General features: G+C 49.5%; 1 protein-coding gene across 1 annotated transcript in view; it reads right to left on the bottom strand.

Moving 5' to 3' along the window:
- TTLL8 (tubulin tyrosine ligase like 8) overlaps positions 1–17,875 on the bottom strand; it is a 47,863-nt gene that overhangs the window by 2,191 nt on the left and 27,797 nt on the right. The window contains exons 11-13 of the mRNA XM_055329413.1: positions 16,211–16,646; positions 15,304–15,799; positions 3,184–3,256 (exon numbers count right to left, since the gene is read on the bottom strand). Coding sequence (XP_055185388.1) covers positions 3,184–3,256; positions 15,304–15,799; positions 16,211–16,646 — 1,005 coding nt within the window. The remainder of the gene's footprint in view (positions 1–3,183; positions 3,257–15,303; positions 15,800–16,210; positions 16,647–17,875) is intronic.

Genomic DNA, 17,875 nt, shown 5'->3' with positions numbered 1-17,875 from the left:
GCCCCACGGCCCCGGAGTGTTACATGGTGCTGAGCCATGCACCCCTAGCTGAGCCCCGAACAAACTTCCAGGGCCAGTCCTTGTCCCTGGGCTGGGAGCAGGGCAGGCAGGGCTCCAGGGCATCTGGCTGTGGATTTTAAGTGAGCGGCCTTCGTCGGGGCAGGTCACCGAGTGGACGCCCTGACTTCGGGAAGGAATGTGAAGGATCCTCACAACTGATTTTCTTTTTTAAGAAAATGAGGCATTTATAATAAAGTGTGAGAGAGCTGGTGGGAAAGGTGGACAAGCAGGAAGGGAGTTTCAAGTGTTAGAATTCTCAGACATCACCGCACAGACTCCAGGGTCCGTAGCTTCAAATGTGGTTCAGAATCACCGGCAGGGTTGGGAAACCACAGAGCAGGATCGAGCAGCTTATCAAAAAGTAGAACTTCTAAAAAATGAAGCTATAATAACTAGAATTAGGATTTCAGCGGGTGGTGTCCATAGGGCTCCAGACATGAAGACCAGGTTGGAGACGGAGCCACCAGGGGCAGAGGGAGGACGCACTGCAGGCAACCATCGGAGCTTTCTCGTCACTGATTAGTGACACTGGTTTGCAGGTTAGGAAGCCTGATTTTCTTCAAAATCAGTTTGGAGAATTAAAAAAAAAAAAAAAAAAACACACGGGAGACCCAGCACGTCCAAGCGGGCAGATGGGACGGAAGGCTGGCCTTTGGAAGGCAACGCTAGACGCAAGACAGGGCCACAGCCGTGTGAGCGGTCACAGAGGCGGCCCTGGCTTCCGTCTGGCCTGCAGACCCTGTGGCCCCAGCTGGAGTCTGTCCACAAGAGACCGCGGGCCAGCACCACGCAGTTAAGTCACCCCTGGATTCCTGACCTGCGGAAACTCATAGGATAGAAAGTGTTTGCTGTTTTAATGTTTGGAGTACTTTGTTACACAGTAATAGGTTACTACAGAATCCATGCATCCATAATATATATATATATATATATATATATATATATATATATATATATCTCACAGAAAATGTCGATGTTAAATGCAGTTAAAGGAGTATTGTGAATCTGGATTAAAAACATCAAATTTTATGCAGAGAAATATTTAAAACATAAGGTGAGAGAATGGCTGAAAGGGAAAGATACACCAGGCAAAATCAATCCAAAATAAAATCAATAACAGAGTCTGAAAAATATAAAGCAAAAGTGGACAGAATTATAATAGACTGATGCATCCCGCAAAATTCTTATCATACTTTACTTAGTAATTGATAAAACAAGCAGACCAAATAAAGAAAATCGGTAAGAACTGGATGCCGGGATGGCTCAGTGGTGGAGCATCTGCCTTCAGCTCAGAGCATGACCCCGGGGTCCTGGGATTGAGTTCTGCATCGGGCTCCCTGCAGGGATCCTGCTTCTCCCTCTGCCTGTGTCTCTGCCTCTCTCTATCTCTCATGAATAAATAAATAAAATATTAAAAAAAAGAAAATCGGTAAGAATAAAAAGATTTGAACAACACAACAGACCAACCTGATCCCACTTACGATACCCAACAATTGTAGCATACACATTATTTTCAGGCACTGAGGGGAGCTGACAAGAATTGACCACATAAAGCAACTTTCTGCAAACGTCCAAGGATTGTAGTGAGACAGACAATGGTCTTAGTCAAAATATAACTATGCTAACAAGAAAGTAAAAGCTAACTGTAAAACCAGATGCTAATGCATCGATAGGAAATCAATTTGTAAATAATCAAGAAATAAATAAATAATTGTAATGACGATCAGAAACTATTGAACCAAGTAATCCAAAAAAATGCTATATTCAAAAATTTTTGGATGCAGTTAAAGTAGAAAATAAAGAGAAATTAACAGTCTTACATGTACGGGTTTTTTTTAATTTTTTTTTATTTATTTATGATAGTCACAGAGAGAGAGAGAGAGAGGCAGAGACATAGGCAGAGGGAGAAGCAGGCTCCATGCACCGGGAGCCCGATGTGGGATTTGATCCCGGGCCTCCAGGATCGCGCCCTGGGCCAAAGGCAGGCGCCAAACCGCTGCGCCACCCAGGGATCCCCATGTACAGGGTTTTTAAAGATTTATTTATTTTAGAGAGAGCGAGCATGAGTGCTAAGGGCAGAGGGAGAGAGAGAGAGAATCCAAAGCAGACTGTGAGAGGAGGGCAGAGCCCAACTCGGGACTCGATCCCATGAGACCAAGATCAGGACCTGAGCTGAAACCGAGTCGGATGCTCTACCAAATAAGCCACCCAGATGCCCCTTAAATACATGTATTAAAAAGAAATTCTGAAAAGGAAAGGGCCAACGATCCAGCTCAAGAAGTTAGAAAAAGAACAAATGCAAATAAGAGCAAAAGCAAGCAAAATAGGGAATACAAAATTGAACAAAACATTGGTTCTCTGAAAGAGCCAGATGAAAGCTGACAAAACTCTGATGAGACTAGTGAAGACAGGGGCAGATAACCAATAATGGGAACAAAAACGAAGGTGTCATTCTGCATGCTGCAGGATTCACATTCATGAATCCATCAGTGCCGTTCACCACACTAGCAAAATATGTTCATCTCAACAGGAAAGAAGGGAGGGAAAGAAGGAAGTAGGGAGGAAGGAGGGGATGGAAGAAGAAGGAAGGAAGGAAGGAAGGAAGGAAGGAAGGAAGGAAGGAAGGAAGGAAGGAAGGAAGGAAGGAAAAGCACTTTCAGGAAACAAAAGAGAGGGAACTGCCTCTAAAGTGACAAGGTGCCCTCGAGGAAAACCTCCTGCTAATATCACAGATGGACACCTGCCCCCTCTTCCTCCCTGGAGGTTCCAGCTAGTGCAACCAGTCAAGAATGAGTAACAAAGGCATAAAGACCAGAAAGAAGTAAAAGAACTCTCTATGGCTTGATGTGATTATATAGAAAATCCAAAGTCATCACAAACTATGAGAATCAAGAAGTCAATTTATAAGCATTTTGCACTACAGGGTCAATGTACAAAGAACAAGGGAATATCCTATACATTAGCACAAGTAAATGGAAAATAAAATTTCAAACACCATTTATAACACTCACAAGTGGAATCTGAAAAGAAAAAAAGTCAAACTCATAGCAACAGAGTAATAGAAAGTGGCTGCCAGGGGCCAGGTGCAGGGGCGGCAGGGAGAGGCTGGTCAAGGGTCCACACGGGGAGCTCGAAGATGAGTAAGGTCTGAGGATGTGACGGCAAACGTGGTGATGCTGTCTGGAATAGCTGAGATCTGCCAAGATGATAGATTTTATACATTCTTACAAAAAAAAAAAGGCACCATTTATAAAAGTATCAAAATTTACTTATAAAAATACATTTATAAACACATCAAAAATACATCAGATACAGATGAATAAGTTTGATTTAAGCAGTCTATGCTAAAATATTGCAGAGGAAAACTGAAGAACATCCAAATGACTGTTGAGTACGTCACCCCAGACATTGGAAGTCTGCACATCACAGGATGTTAATTCCCCCTAAAAGGATGTGTAAATGGGACGTGGGCCCAGTCAGAACCCCACCAGCTCTTCTGGAAACGTATGAGCTGATGGCAACATTTATATGAAAATTCAAAAGACGGAAAACAGCCAAGGCAACACTGAGCAGGAAGTTGCCGGAGAACTTACACGATCCCATTCCCTGACTTTTTTCCAAACTGAGATACTTAAGGCAGTGCTTTCGTGAGATATTAGCCTAAGAACAGGTAAACAGAAAAATGGGCCAGAGTAGAGAACCCAGACTTCATTCTGGAGAGTCTGTTTCTGATGAGGCGGGGGGCATGAGCCTTCCCGGTAATGGTAACAGGATGTCGCTAAGAAAACCACATGGGCCTCGGCCCCTTCACGCCACGTGCAAAAAGTTGAATTCAGGATGGATCCCAGACCAAAATGTGAGGGTCAAAACCACAGAGCTTCTAGAAGGAGGCCCTGGAGGACATCTTTCTGACTTAGGTGTGGGCCAAGCTCTTTCAGACAAGATGCCAAAAGCAGTAGCCCCGAAAGGGAAAAGTGGTAAGTTAGGCTTCATGAAATAGTTCTACTTTTCAAAAGGCGTCACTAAGAAAGTGAAAAGGCAAGCCGCCGACTGGAAAATATTCTCCATACGTGCATCTGACAAATAAATGCATTACATACATACAAGCCACAACAAGTAAACAACAAAAACATGAATGATTTCATTGAAAAATGGGCAAAAGAATGAGATAGGGACGTCATAAGGAATAACTGGAAGCACAAGGCAGAGCGCCCAGCGCCATCGGCCATCAGGGAAACACAGGTTAAGGCCGCGGTGAGAGGCCACTGCATACCCACCTGCCAGCAGGGCCAGGACGCAACAGTCGTGGCTGCGGAGCGCGGGTGCCGCCGGGGGGCCGCACAGAGCGCAGAGCATCGCACCTGCTAGGGAAAGCCGGCAGCTTCTTCTACAGCAGAGAAGGCTGGAGCAGCAGGTGAGCCTGGCCCGCGGGCGCCAGGGACTCTGCGGGCAGGTGGCTGCTCGGCCGGGCGCAGTGCGCGAGGGGCCACACGCGGGGGGGGGGGGGGTTACACACGGCCAAAAACAATCTGCGGAGACTTCAGTGGGACAGCCGTTGTCCCCGAAGTGCAGAGTGGAAAGGGGCCCAGGGACGTGAGAACTATCAACGGCCTCGATCTGGGTGCTGCGTGTGCAGGTGTAACATGTCAAACTGTCCCCCCGCGGTCTGCACGCACCGCGCGTCAGCTGTGCCTTAAGAACACAGTGTGAAAAGAGGTGCGACCCGGGCGCCTGGGGGCTCGGCGGTTGAGCGTCTGCCTTCAGTTCAGGTCGTGATCTTGGGGTCCCGGGATCGAGTCCCGCGTGGGGCTCCCTGCTCCGCGGGGAGCCTGCTTCTCCCTCTGCCTCTGCTGCTCCCCCTGCTTGTGTTCTCTCTCAAGTAAATAAAATCATTTTTAAAAAAGGAGAGATACTATTTCCTATGGCATGAAAAACCACCAAGTGCCTAAAGGGAGGAAACCTAATGCGAGAGGTGTCAACCCCTACGCTGAAAAACCACAAAACACACCAACAGAAGGAGCCTTAATCAGATGGAGGCGATCACGGTCATGCTCTGAAAGACGCAAAATAAAAAAGGGGTCAGCTGTCCCCAGCATGATGGGCCCTGCCAAGGTGATCCCACTTAGAACCCCAGCCTGCCCCCTGCCCTTCCTTCCTTCGAAGTCCCCGGTTGACCGTAAAATGTACGTGGAAGGACCGAGGCCAAGAACGTCCCTCCCACCCCCGGTGGCCTGCTGTCACCTGCGGACGCTGCAGGAAGGCTCTAGGCCCTGGCACGCCCAGCTGGCGTCTTGGAACGCGTGCTGGGCAGCCACGGGCCCAGGGAGGAGGGCTCACAGGGAGCTGGCCCGAACCCAGCCGGCCGCCTGGGAGCCAGTGCAGCCCGGCCCTGCAGCCTCAGGAGTGGGAAATGTTTGTTCAAGCACCGAGCGCTGGAGTCCTTTGCCATGTGGGATGACTGGGACGCATCCAGAGAGAGTGGTGCTGCGGCTGCGACAAACCCAAAGCAGGTGGCGCTGGCTTTGGAACAGCCCAGTGGGTGGGAGGGAAATGTCACACCCTGGCCAGGAGACCCGTGTGAGGTGGTGACAAAGCCTGAGGCTAAACCGTGGTGACTCAGGACGCAGGAAATCCACCCAATCAGCTCGTGGGCTGGCAGGAAGACTGTGGGACAGAAGGCTGGTCGTCGGTCACCATCTGTGGAGGGGGCGGCAAACTTTCTCTGACAAGGACAGAGGGAGGTCTCTCATAGTCTTTGCTGTTTTTTTTTTTTTTTTTTTTTTTTTTTAATGACCCTTTAAAAAGGTAAGGACCGGGCAGCTCGGGTGGCCCAGCAGTTTAGCGCTGCCTTCAGCCCAGGGCGTGATCCTGGGGTCCTGGGATCGAGTCCTGTGTCGGGCTCCCTGTGTGGAGCTGCTTCTCCCTCTGCCTGGGTCTCTGCCTCTCTCTCTCTCTCTCTGTGTGCCTCTCATGAATAAATAAATAAAATCTTCAAAAATTTTTTTAAATTAAAATAAAATAAAATAAATAAAAAGGTAAGGACTGTTCTCAGCTCACAGGCCACAGAGAAACAGGCTGCAGGCTGCAGTTTGCTGACCCCTGGGCCAGTCTGCGGCGGTGCGCCTCTTGTCACCTTGGCAACCAGCAACGGGCCCATAGTTGGGGTGTTAGGTGGTACCCTGGGCTTCCTGCCACCCGTGTGGCACGACCCAGGACTGGGACAGCCTGTTACCCCCTCACCTGCTCCAGGGGAATGTGGCCAGGCGTGGAGCTGCTTTCTTTCCCTAGCAGCCTCGCACCCCAGTCGTGCCCCCTCTGCTGAAGCCGGCCTAACGGGGGCCCACAAGATTCAAACTTGGTCCCAGCTCTGCCACCTGGATTCTCCATGGAGATGGCATGGTCCTTGAGCACCAACACAGGGCTATGGTCCATCTCCAGTGGAATGTTCCAGATGGAAGGAAAGGATAGTGGAAGGAGAGGAGAACTGAGTTTGTGGCTATGGATGGAGGACCAGAAGGCACATCTTTGGGGAGCTCTTAAAGCCTGGAGGTCCAGGACAGGGGAAGTTTGGTGCTCTCTGTCCTGCGGACCTGGCATGCGGCCCAGAGGGGCAGTCAAACCGCAGCTGTGACAGGGTCTGACCCGTCCGTCCGTGGGCTGTGAAACCAGCTGGCTTGTGCCACGCAAGGCCACCGGGGTGCAGCATGTCAGCAGTGAAGCAAATTTGTATGGGGGAGGGGGTTGCGGGTTGAGTGGACCACACAAACCTTCTCCAGCGGGGGTGTGGGGTGGGGGGTGGGGGTAGCTTGTCAGCCTGTCCACTGTGCCCTATATTGGCAATGACATTGAAGATGAGAGGTCAGTCTAAACTCAGTCGTGTGGGTCTTCATGAGCACCAGACTGGCTGTCTGGGACTTAGAGCACGCCGAGTCCTGGGCTGAGGTCAGGGCCACAGGCTGGCCCCTTCCTGCTACTTGAAGCCTTTGGAAGGTAGCCTAAGACATGTATCAAACTGAAGAGATATGGTGTCAACCTCTGCCAGTCAGATTAATCTGAATGGCCAGTAGAGTGGACACTCATGTCAAAACTCACCAGAGGCTGAGCAGGACTGACCAGTGGATTATGGGGGAGCCTGTCCTCCAAGAGTCTCTTGAGCACCCTGCACATTTTGTTGGGTGTGCCAAGAATGCAAGGCCCTGACTACCCTTTACCTGGGCCATCTCTCAGGGTCATGCATGCAGCGAGTGGTCCTGAGGGATGAGATAGTATCTCTCTCCAGGCCAAGAGCAGGGTTGCTTACTGCCTGCTATTAAAATGGCAGATCCCACATCAGGGTTCCTCAGCTGTGACACAATCTCACTGCGTGTAGCATCCACCTGGGCCGTCTCCCACCCTCCTCGTGGGACTGTCGCAGAAAGGCTGGTGCTCATGCTGTGCCCTGAGTAATGAGCACCTTGGTCTCTGATCTAGGAGTCTCGTGTCATCTGCCAGCATCCAAGAAACAGCCACAGGCCAAGTTAATCCCAAACTGGACTTGTCTTTTTCACTCATGGTTATCCAGATGAAGAGGAGTGATGTAGAATCCAGAGCTGATGCAGAATCATGAGATCTGGGACTTGGAGCTTGATGCCCTAATTGGGAGACTTTTGGAGTAGAGGGCAGTAAGTGTATTTTTTTGATAGGAGGTAAGTGAATACTGATGACCAAGAGATTGGACTATTGTATATTTGGTGATTGTTCAGGACATAGTCACTCCTCTCCTCCTCCTCCTTGTTGCAAAGTATCCTTCCTCGCCCACTAGAGTTTGGCCAGTGCAGTGTGTGCAGATGTGATATGAGTAGAAGCTTCCATATGCTTGCATGGTTTGGCTTGCTCTCTCATGTTTATACCATCTGCTATGTCAAGAAGACACCCTGGGAAGCCATGGGTCCCAGAAGGAGGAGACACGTGATGCAGATCTGAGCCCAACCTGCAGCCTGGAGCCCAGCTGAGCCTTCCCCAGCTGAACCCAACATCGCTGCAGCTGCCCTGAAGGCATGAGAAAAATAAACTCTTGCTAAATAAGCACCACTGGTTGGTGGTGGTGCGGGAGGGGGGGAGGGGAAGGTGCCTTTGTTATGTAGCTTTCTTCCTGCCAAAACCTGACTAAAAAATATAGGCAGACAATTGGAACAGAGTAGAGTCCAAACACAGAACGAGAGACTGCGGCCACCTGTGTATACGGTGTGGTACAGGTAGGAACAGTGTTTCTAACATACCGTACCGCATTGGCTAAATACCCATACCGAAAAAATAATGATTATTGAACCCTACACATCACAGCACACACTAACACAATTCTAGATGGAATACAGATCTAAATGTGAAAGGTATCAACAACACAACTTTCAGAAGAAAATAGAAGTGACTTTTTGTGACTTTGGGGTAGGCAAAAATTTCTCAAACAGAAAACAAAAGGTGCTAATCATAAAAAAAAACATTGATACTGGAAGATACTGAAATTAATAACTTAGGTGCATTGAAGATGTTATGAAGAGAAGGAAAGGTAAATCATAGGATGAGAGAAGATACATATTTTTTAAGATTTTATTTTCTTTTTAAAAAAGATTTAATAATAATAATTCATGAGCGACCCAGGGAGAAGCAGAGACACAGAGGGGGAAGCAGGCTCCATGCAGGGGGCCTGATGTGGGACTTGATTCCAGGACCCCGGGATCATGCCCTGAGCTGAAGGCAGACACTTAACCACTGAGCCACCCAGGTGTCTCAAGATTTTATTTTCTTTAAGTAATCTCTATCCCCGACATGGGGCTTGAACTGAAACTCTGAAGTCAAAAGTCATGTGCTCTACAGACTGAGCCAGCCAGGTGCCCCAAGAAAAGATATTTTTAATAGATCTGCCTACCAAGGGGTTTGCATCTACAATATCTAGAGAACTCCTATAAGCCAATACGATTAGGCCAACAAAAAAATTTGTCCAAACGCAGAAATTGGAACTTTATAAGAGTATGTTCAAAGGGAACATAAATAAGAAAGCTGAGCTTCATTCGTCATCAGGGAAATGCAAATTGAAGCTACAATGTGAAGCCACTACTCTTCCACCAGAATGGCCAAAATAAAAATAAAGAGAATAGCTAGCGTTGGCAAGAGTATAGAGCAACCGGGACACCCTTACGTTGTGGTGGGATGTAACCTGGCATGTTCACTGTGGAAAATCCTTAGGCATGATGCCTGCCAAAGCTGAGTGCGTGACTCAGCACAGAACAGTGTAAGTGTGGTTTTTTTTTTTTTTTAGAAGATTTACTTTAGAGAGGGAGCACAAGCTGAGGGGAGGAGCAGGGGGAGATGGAGACAAGCAGACTCCCCACCGAGTGGGGAGTCCAGAATGCGGCTCGATCACACAACTCTGAAATCACAACCTGAGCCAAAATCAAGAGCCAGATGCTTAACCGACTGAGCCACCCAGGCGCCCCCAGGGTATGTATTTCACCAAACTCAAGAACATTCATGGCAGCGCTATTTGTAATAGTCTGAACTAGAAACAATGTAAATGTCTATAAATAATAGTATGAATAAATAAATCATGGTTGAGAATGAATTTCAACTACATGTAAGAAACAAAATCTAGCCATATATCGAGCTTAACATCAAACCAAGTTAAAAAAAAAACAGTTGACGTTATTTGCCATTTTAATAGTACAAAGGAGAAAAAGCTTATGATAACCTCATAGATGCAAAAAAAGTTTAAAAAAATTTTTTTAAATTTATTTATGATAGTCACAGAGAGAGAGAGAGAGAGAGAGGCAAAGACACAGGCAGAGGGAGAAGCAGGCTCCATGCACCGGGAGCCCAACGTGGGATTCGATCCCAGGTCTCTAGGACCGCGCCCTGGGCCAAAGGCAGGTGCTAAACCTCTGCGCCACCCAGGGATCCCCGCAAAAAAAGTTTTTTGAGAAAATTCACTACCTACTCACAATACAAATTCTTGGTAATAATTAGAAAGAAACTTCTTTAACATGCTAGAGTGTCTATATATATTTATATCATATCTATAAGTTCATAAAGACCTAGAAAAATGTCATTATAAATGAGGAAATGTTAAAAACATTCCTTTTAAAATCAAGAATTCAATACTGTATAGGAGGTTCTAGCCACTACAATACGACAAGACAGAAATTACAGACAAAATTGGAATAGAAGATACAAAGCTATCCTCACATGATATAGAATTACATACATAGAAAATTCAGAAGAATGTACATAGAAATTTTTAGAAATAATGAGAGTTTAGAAATGTGGCAGTATAGAAAATTAAAATGTAAACCTCAGTTGCATTTTATAAACCAGCAGCAAGCAATGATATAGAGAGATGGCATCATGTGCAGTCCTATAGTATATCAAGGAACTAAGAATAAATATAATAAAAGATATATATAATCCCTATTAGGAAAATATAAAATTTAAGGAACATATAAAGTAAATGGAGAAGTATATCATGTTCATGAGTAGGAAGATATTATTTCATTAATCTGCCAATTTCCCCCAAATTAATCTAGGGAGTCAATGCAAACCCAACTAAAATCTCAATAGGATTTGCTGTAGAACTTGATAAAAGCAATTATGACATTTATGTAGAAGGGAGTGAATCCAAGAAGGAAAATTGGCAAAGAGAGGTGACTTGTCCCCCCGATGTGAAGATAGTGTGGCACTGGTGCAGGGGTGCAAATTCACCTGTGGAATAAAATAGAGACTCCAGAGATAGACTGACTCAGGTAGAGTGAGGTGTCAGTTCACAAAGTGGGAAAGAAAGAGATTTTTCAACTAATAAATGTAAAAAGTTATCTCTATGGACAAAGATAAAATTTGATTCTTACCATACCATATTAAATATTAAAAAATCAATTCCAGACGGGTTATGACTTCTACATCAAAGACAAAATTTGAAACTCCTAGTAATAAATGTAGGTAAATAATATTTTAAACTTCAAGGTAAGGAAAAATTTCTTAGAACAAAAATAGCACTGACTAGAAAAAATACTGATAATTTTGACCACATTGAAATTCAGTTTTCAGTGCTCACTTTGGCAGCACATATACTGAAATTCAGTTCTCATCAAAAGATACTTTTTTTTTTTAAAAAGATTCTATCCATTTATTCATGAGAGACATACAGAGGGGCAGAGACACAGGGAGAGGGAGAAGCAGGCTCCATGCAGGGAGCCCGATGCAGGACTCGATCCCAGGATCTGGGGATCACGCCCAGAGCCAAAGGCAGATGCTCAATCCCCGAGCCACCCAGGCGTCCCAAAAGATACTTTTTAAAAACCAAAAATACAGTTACAAACTGGGAGAAGCTGTTCACAATAGATAACTATGAACATAAACAATCTCACAGAAAGGCAAAAGATATGAACAGACTGCCTCTCTCTCTCTCTGTATGACTATCATAAATAAATAATAATAAAAATTTAAAAAAGATTTTATTTATTTATTCATGATAGAGAGAGAGGCAGAGACACAGGCAGAGGGAGAAGCAGGCTCCACGTAGGGGCCCGATGCGGGACTCGATCCCGGGTCTCCAGGATCACATCCCGGGCTGAAGGCAGGCGCTAAACTGCTGAGCCACCCAGGGATCCCCTAAAAATATTTTAAAGAATGCATATGGATGCCACAAAACTAAAAAGGAAAACAAGGATTTGACAAATGTGGTTTTAAGGATAATGGTCACTTAAGGGGGAGATGCAGGGAGTAGGGGTGCCAGAGATGGGTCGATGTGAAATCACTCTATGGTTTTCATTACAGTTTTAGTTGTTTTTTTTTTTAACATTTTATTTATTTATTTGAGAGAGAGAAAGAGAGCATGGGCAGGGGGAGCAGAGGAAGAGGGAGAAGCAGGCACCCCACTGAGCAGGGAGCCTGATGTGGGGCTCAATCCCAGGACCCTGAGATCATGACCTGAGCTGAAGGCAGATGTTTTACCAACTGAGCCACCCAGGTGCCCCTAATTCTGTCTTTAAAACTATCTAAATAAAAGTGAGCCATGTAAGGACAAACAATGAAACTTTGCCATGAACCAAGGATTATGACTAACCAGAGTATATGTATCTGCCATCCAGTGAAATGAGAAAAATGGATCAATTAAATAAGGTTCTAGGTAGTGCAATAAAATAAGAAAAAGATACAAAATCTATAATAGCAAGAAATGGAAAACTCTTCAGATGATATAATTGTGCATGTGAAAAATTAAAAATAATCTTTAAATATTAATAGAATTGATAGAAACATTAGCCAGACGGCTGGATTGAAAAAAGACTGATTCACAAAAATCAATTCCATTTCTATCAACCAGCCACAATTCGTCAAAAAGAAAAATAAAGAAAACATAAAAATGTTGATACTACTTATCATAGAATAAAAAAATAAAACACATATAAAACTAAATCTAACTTAAAAAAAAAAAGCAGGGATCCCTGGATGGCTCAGCAGTTTAGCACCTGCCTTCGGCCCAGGGTGTGATCCTGGAGCCCCGGGATTGAGTCCCGCATCGGGCTCCCCACATGGAGCCTGCTTCTCCCTCTGCCTGTGTTTCTGCCTCTCTCTGTCTTTCATGAATAAATAAATAAAATCTTAAAAAAAAAGCATAAGCCATTACAAAGAAAAGTCTAGGAGTTTACTGAAAAACATTAAAGGACAAGTATATGGAGAGATATACCATGTTCATAGATCATAAGGCAAAAATGTAAAGAAGTCAGTTCTCCTCAAACTGATACATAAATTTAACCTCAGTCAACATTTTTTAATTTTAAATTTTTTTGGTGGGTCTTGACAATCTAGTTCTACAGCTTGCATGGAAGTGTGAGGGCTCAAGAGTCAAGTCATCTCCAAGGAAGAAAAACAAGGCTGACTAGCATAAAGATGTCCTGCAAAGCTACAGTGATGAAGACACTGGGGCTTCGGTCCAGGGCAGATGAACACACCGATGGAGCCGACCAGAAAGTCCAGAGATACCGTATGTGACAGTGGTGACCTATGGATGAGGGGCTTCCCACAGTTGGGTCCCCTATGAAACTGTGTAGGACCCCAGGTCCCATCAATCCCAGGAGCATTAAAGACTGAAATGTATGAGCAATGGCAGCACTTATAGAAGAAGCCCCTGGAAGTTATTTTCATGACCTCAGGGTAAGGCTATAAGCCACAGAAATCTCCCACCATAGAGGAAAAGGTTGACCAGTTTGAGTTTATTAAAATTAAGGTGACTTTACATCAAAAGATACCATAAAGGAGCAAAAAGACAAATCACAACGTGGGGGACAGTATTTGTAACACAGTCAACTGAAAAAGGAGAATCCAGAATAGACATCACCCCTACAAATCCAAAAGAAACAGACCTAGGAATCTAAGGACAACGGGGCAAAGGGTTGAGTGGGTTCTTTTTTAGGAGAGGAAACATAGGGATGCCTGGGTGGCTCAGTGGTTGAGCATCTGCCTCTGGCTCAGGCTATGATCCCGGTCCTGGAATCGAGTCCCACATCAGGGTCTCTGCAGGGAGTCTGCCTCTCCCTCTGCCTGTGTCTCTGCCTCTCTCTCTGTGTCTCTCATGAATAAATAAAATCTTAAAAAAAAAAGAGGAGAGGAAACGTAAATGGCCAATGCATGTCTGAAAATAGGCCATTTTATTGGTAAGCGGAAAAATGGAAATGAGCAGTGCGGCACTCCGTCCAGAGGCAAACATCGGACGTCCCTCGGTGCCCAGTGCTGGCAGCAATGGGAGCAATGGCCACGGGTGTGAACGCAGAGTGCGGCCCCTTTGGCCATGCTTATGAGGCTCAGAGGACCAGTTGGAGCCCACCCCACAAGGTCATGTCCACCTGGAATCTGTGAATGTGACATTATTTAGAAATAGTCACTGCAGAGGTCACTCTGGAGGGAGGACAGTGGGCCCTAGTACAACAATGCTGTCCTTCTAAGAGTGGATTTTGGACACAGACACAGGGAAAGAACACCATGTGAGCCCGGAGGGGCACATCTACGAGCCAAGCGCAGGGAGGATTGCCAGCAGGCACAGAAGCTGCAAAAAACAAGGAAGGATTCTTCCCAACAGCCTTTGAGAGCACGGCCCTGCCAGCACCTTGATTCCGACTCCGGGCTCCAGGATGTCGGAAGAACACAGTTCCCCACGCCCCACAGTGAAGCTGAAGCTGTGTGCACTCCATCGACACTACACTCCCAGAAGCAGACCCATAGGAAGCCGCACAGTGTGTTATGGGGAGCACACTGTTTTCGTAACACGGAAAAATCTAGAAATCATCCACACAGAGGCAAGTTGCCGAGTGGCAGGGCTGCCCAGCTGCAGTGCCAGACTGGACATGTGGCGAGGGCAGTGGGTGGGCCCAGGGATGTCCTCCGAGGGCACCGCCAGCTCTGGAAGCATCTTCATCCAGTAAACACCTACTGGGCACTGGCTGTGTGCCACGCACCGTCCCAAGTGTCTTGGTGAGCGGTGAAAACAGCAGAAAGTGCGCAGCCCTTAGGGACCTGCGCTCTGGGGGGCAAACAGCCAGCAGATGAGGGGCAAAGAAGCTTCGGTGCCAGGGAGGGAGGGGGGAGAGAGGGAAGGAGGGGGAGGGAGAGAGACACGGAGACCCAGGCGGGGGGAGGGAACAGCGGGTACAGATACTAGGTGTGTTTGAGGAGGCAAATGTCCCTGGAGCAGAACCAGGCGGGGGTGTGGGAGTGGCCACTCGAGCCTTTTCATCACACATACTCTCCGGGCTACTGCAGGGTGCCGGGTGCCCCCAGAGACCCGGGGCTGCCCCCCACCTGTCTGCCTGAGCTCTGAGCCTGGTCCGGGACAGGCTCCCAGGCTGCGCAGGCTCAGCACCATCAGGAACTTCAGGAAACCCAAAACAAGATCCCAGTGATCGCGGGCACCTGTCCACGGCCCCTGGCACTGTTCACACGATGAACTCAATCCCCCACGGGCACTACAGCACATCAGGTGTCACCCACCGGTCCTGTGAGGGTTCCCTGGCAAGGCTGCTGCAGGAACCCGCTACCCCAACCACCTGGCCAGTCCCAGGATGGGACCAGGGGGCCCGAGCCCGCTCTGAGCTCAGGCCGGTGCCCGCATCAGGATGCACCTGCTGCCTGGGCCACAGGCCCCCGCCTCGCCCTGTGGGACGCGCAGCGGGCAGCCCCAAGCAGCCCCAGGACTGGGACAGGCGCAAGCGGCCGCGCTGTTACCTGGTGGTTTGGGTGGCTGAAACAGAGCGCCCTCCACTGTCTTCACGCGTGGGAGCACGGACAGCAGTGGGTGCACACTTAGTGAGTTTGCCTCTGAGTGCTTGTGGGACTCGGCTTTGGTAAGACCAGTTTTTGGGGTCTTACTGTCTATGTGTTGAAAATGACAAGTGGGGAGCTCTATCCTCCCACCAGACTTGGCGTTGGCGGACTGGACCTTACAGCTCCTCTCGGCCGCCCTCTTTAGGGGCACAGGCAACGTGCATGCGAGGACCTTCCCATCCTTCACTTTCAAGTCTTGCTGCAGAGTCATTTGTGGAGGTCCCAGAGCTGGCCTTGGCATGGCCGAGGGGCACCTCACTTTTAGTGGCTGAATGTTCAAGAGGGAAGATGAAAAGGTCATGTTGGAAATGGGAGGCATGTGCTTCTTGGTTCTCTTCATGCTGACGCCTTCCACGCAGAGGTCGGAGCCGTGGAAGGGCGGCAGCTCCACAGCAGGCTAGGCAGGGGAGGGTGGGGTCAGGGGTGGCTGGTGGGCCCTGGCCCGGGACCTCTGCTCCCCCTTCCTATGTCCGCCAGCTGGCCAGCTGGGTGTGAGGCCTCAAGAGAAGCAGGGCTGCCCGCCAGGCCCCTCCTCCAGGGCCCCTGGGCACAGGGTCCCCCCGTGGAGCTGGAGTCCCTGGCAAAGGGACCACGCAGCCTGGTAGGCACGGGGCTGGGGATGGTGGGGAGGAGAGGGAGCGTGGCGGAGTGGTGAGGGCCGGCTGGGGCCAGGCCCGGGGCACGGGGTGAACCCGGGCCGTGGGCCTCACTGCCTGCTCAGTTTGCTGGAAGTGGCTGCAGTCAGGGGCAGGCAGGAGCAGGTGCCGCCGGCCAGCCGACCTCTACCCGCCCAGCCCTCGCCCCTCACCTGTCTCCACAGCAGCTCGAAGTTGCCGATGTCGCAGTTGCGGTCCACCTTGCGGTCCACCACCACCTTGATGGTGTCCTCCTGCACCTGGGCGCACAGCTGGGCCGTGACCGGCGTGGACGCATGCATGGTGGGGCTGGAGTTGATCTCGATGAGCCAGGGCTGAAAGTCGCGCCCCAGGATGAAGTCGGCCCCATACAGCTCGAAGCTGTTCTTGCGTGGCTCCACGTGGTCCTGGGCCACTCTCATGGTGTTGGTGATGGCCCGCTTCATGGACGGATAGATGACGCTGGCCCACACGGTCCCGCGGCCCCTCTTCTGCAGGTACTCCCGGAACCTGGTACTGGTCCACATGTTGTGGTAGGGCAGCAAGGGGCTGCGGTCCTTGTCGTTCTTCAGGTGCTTCTGGATGGAGTTGTTGCACAGGTGGATGGCGCTGCGCCAGGGTGAGGCCACGCGGTCAGTACCCGGACAGGACCAGACCCGGACCCACCCTGCACCCCCATGCCGCCACTGGATCCCAGACCCTGGACCTCTGCCATCCCTGCAACCCGGGACCCCGTCTCCACGCTGGGACCCACAACCCTACTTCCAGACCGCGCCCCCGGACCCTAGTCTCCGAACTCTATGCCCCCACCTACCCCGCCCTGCCCATGGGGACCCTCAGCCACCCCTGGCCCTGCCCACAGAGACTCTGCTCTCACGGCCCTGCACCCTGGCACAGGGCAGCCTAAAGAGGGGCTCTGGTAGCTCCAGGACCTCCAGGAGTAACGCCTCCCAGAGCCTCAGTTTCCCCATCTGCATCTGGCAGTAGAGCTGTGGCCCTTGAAGAGCTGGTCTAGGGACACAAGGTGAGTCTCCGTGAAGGTTCCATTGACTCTCTTGCCTTGTTCCAAACAGGTTTAGAAACAGGTAACTTGGACGAGATGAACCACGAGGGAAGGGGGCCCCTCCCTGGGTTCCTGGACAGGTCGTCCTTCCAGAGGACAGACAAACGGAAAAGAGACAGCAGACAGAAGGGCCTTGGGACCCGGGAGCCGTGGGCGCGGGGAAGTGGACCCCCCCCCCCTCAGTGCCAACCCTGCAGTCCCCGCACAGTTAGGCCGGGAGGGGCCGTGTCCGATGGAACCGATTTCGGGGAATCTCTGACTGCCTGGGGGGAGGGTTACGGTCCCAGACGGATATCCTGGGGCTGAGAGGGCGAGATCCACCAGGCACATGGCTTGGCTGGGCCCCGGGGCCTGGGTGGGAGAGCGAGAGGGGCTCCTCCTGCATGGGGGAGTCTCAGGACCCCTCCTCTGGGGCCCCACCTCTGGGACCCCTCCCCCCAGAGCCCCTCCTCCTGGACTCCTCCCGGAGCCTCCCCCGGAACCCCTCCCCCCGGAACCCCTCCTCCAGGACCCCTCTCTCCAGGATCCCCTCTCCTGGAGCCCCGACTCCTCTCTAAAGCCCTGGTCAAGATGCCTAGGCACCCACCCCCGCACGCCCAGTGGGTACAAGGCAGAACAGGGAGCCCCTGGTTTGGACAGAGGCAAAGAAAATTCTCTGCCTTGACGGTGGCCTGTTCCCGACACTCTGCAGAGGGCCTTGCCATCCCTGCCACACGCACATCCCGCCCACCTGGAGACCCTGGGGAGGTGTGGGTCCCCCTACCCCTGGCACCCC

Source organism: Nyctereutes procyonoides, unplaced genomic scaffold, assembly GCF_905146905.1.
Source record: "Nyctereutes procyonoides isolate TBG_1078 unplaced genomic scaffold, NYPRO_anot_genome, whole genome shotgun sequence".
Taxonomy (NCBI): Eukaryota; Metazoa; Chordata; class Mammalia; order Carnivora; family Canidae; genus Nyctereutes; species Nyctereutes procyonoides.
The sequence above is the reverse complement of the archived record's forward strand: the minus strand, read 5'-3'. Positions and strand labels throughout refer to the sequence as shown.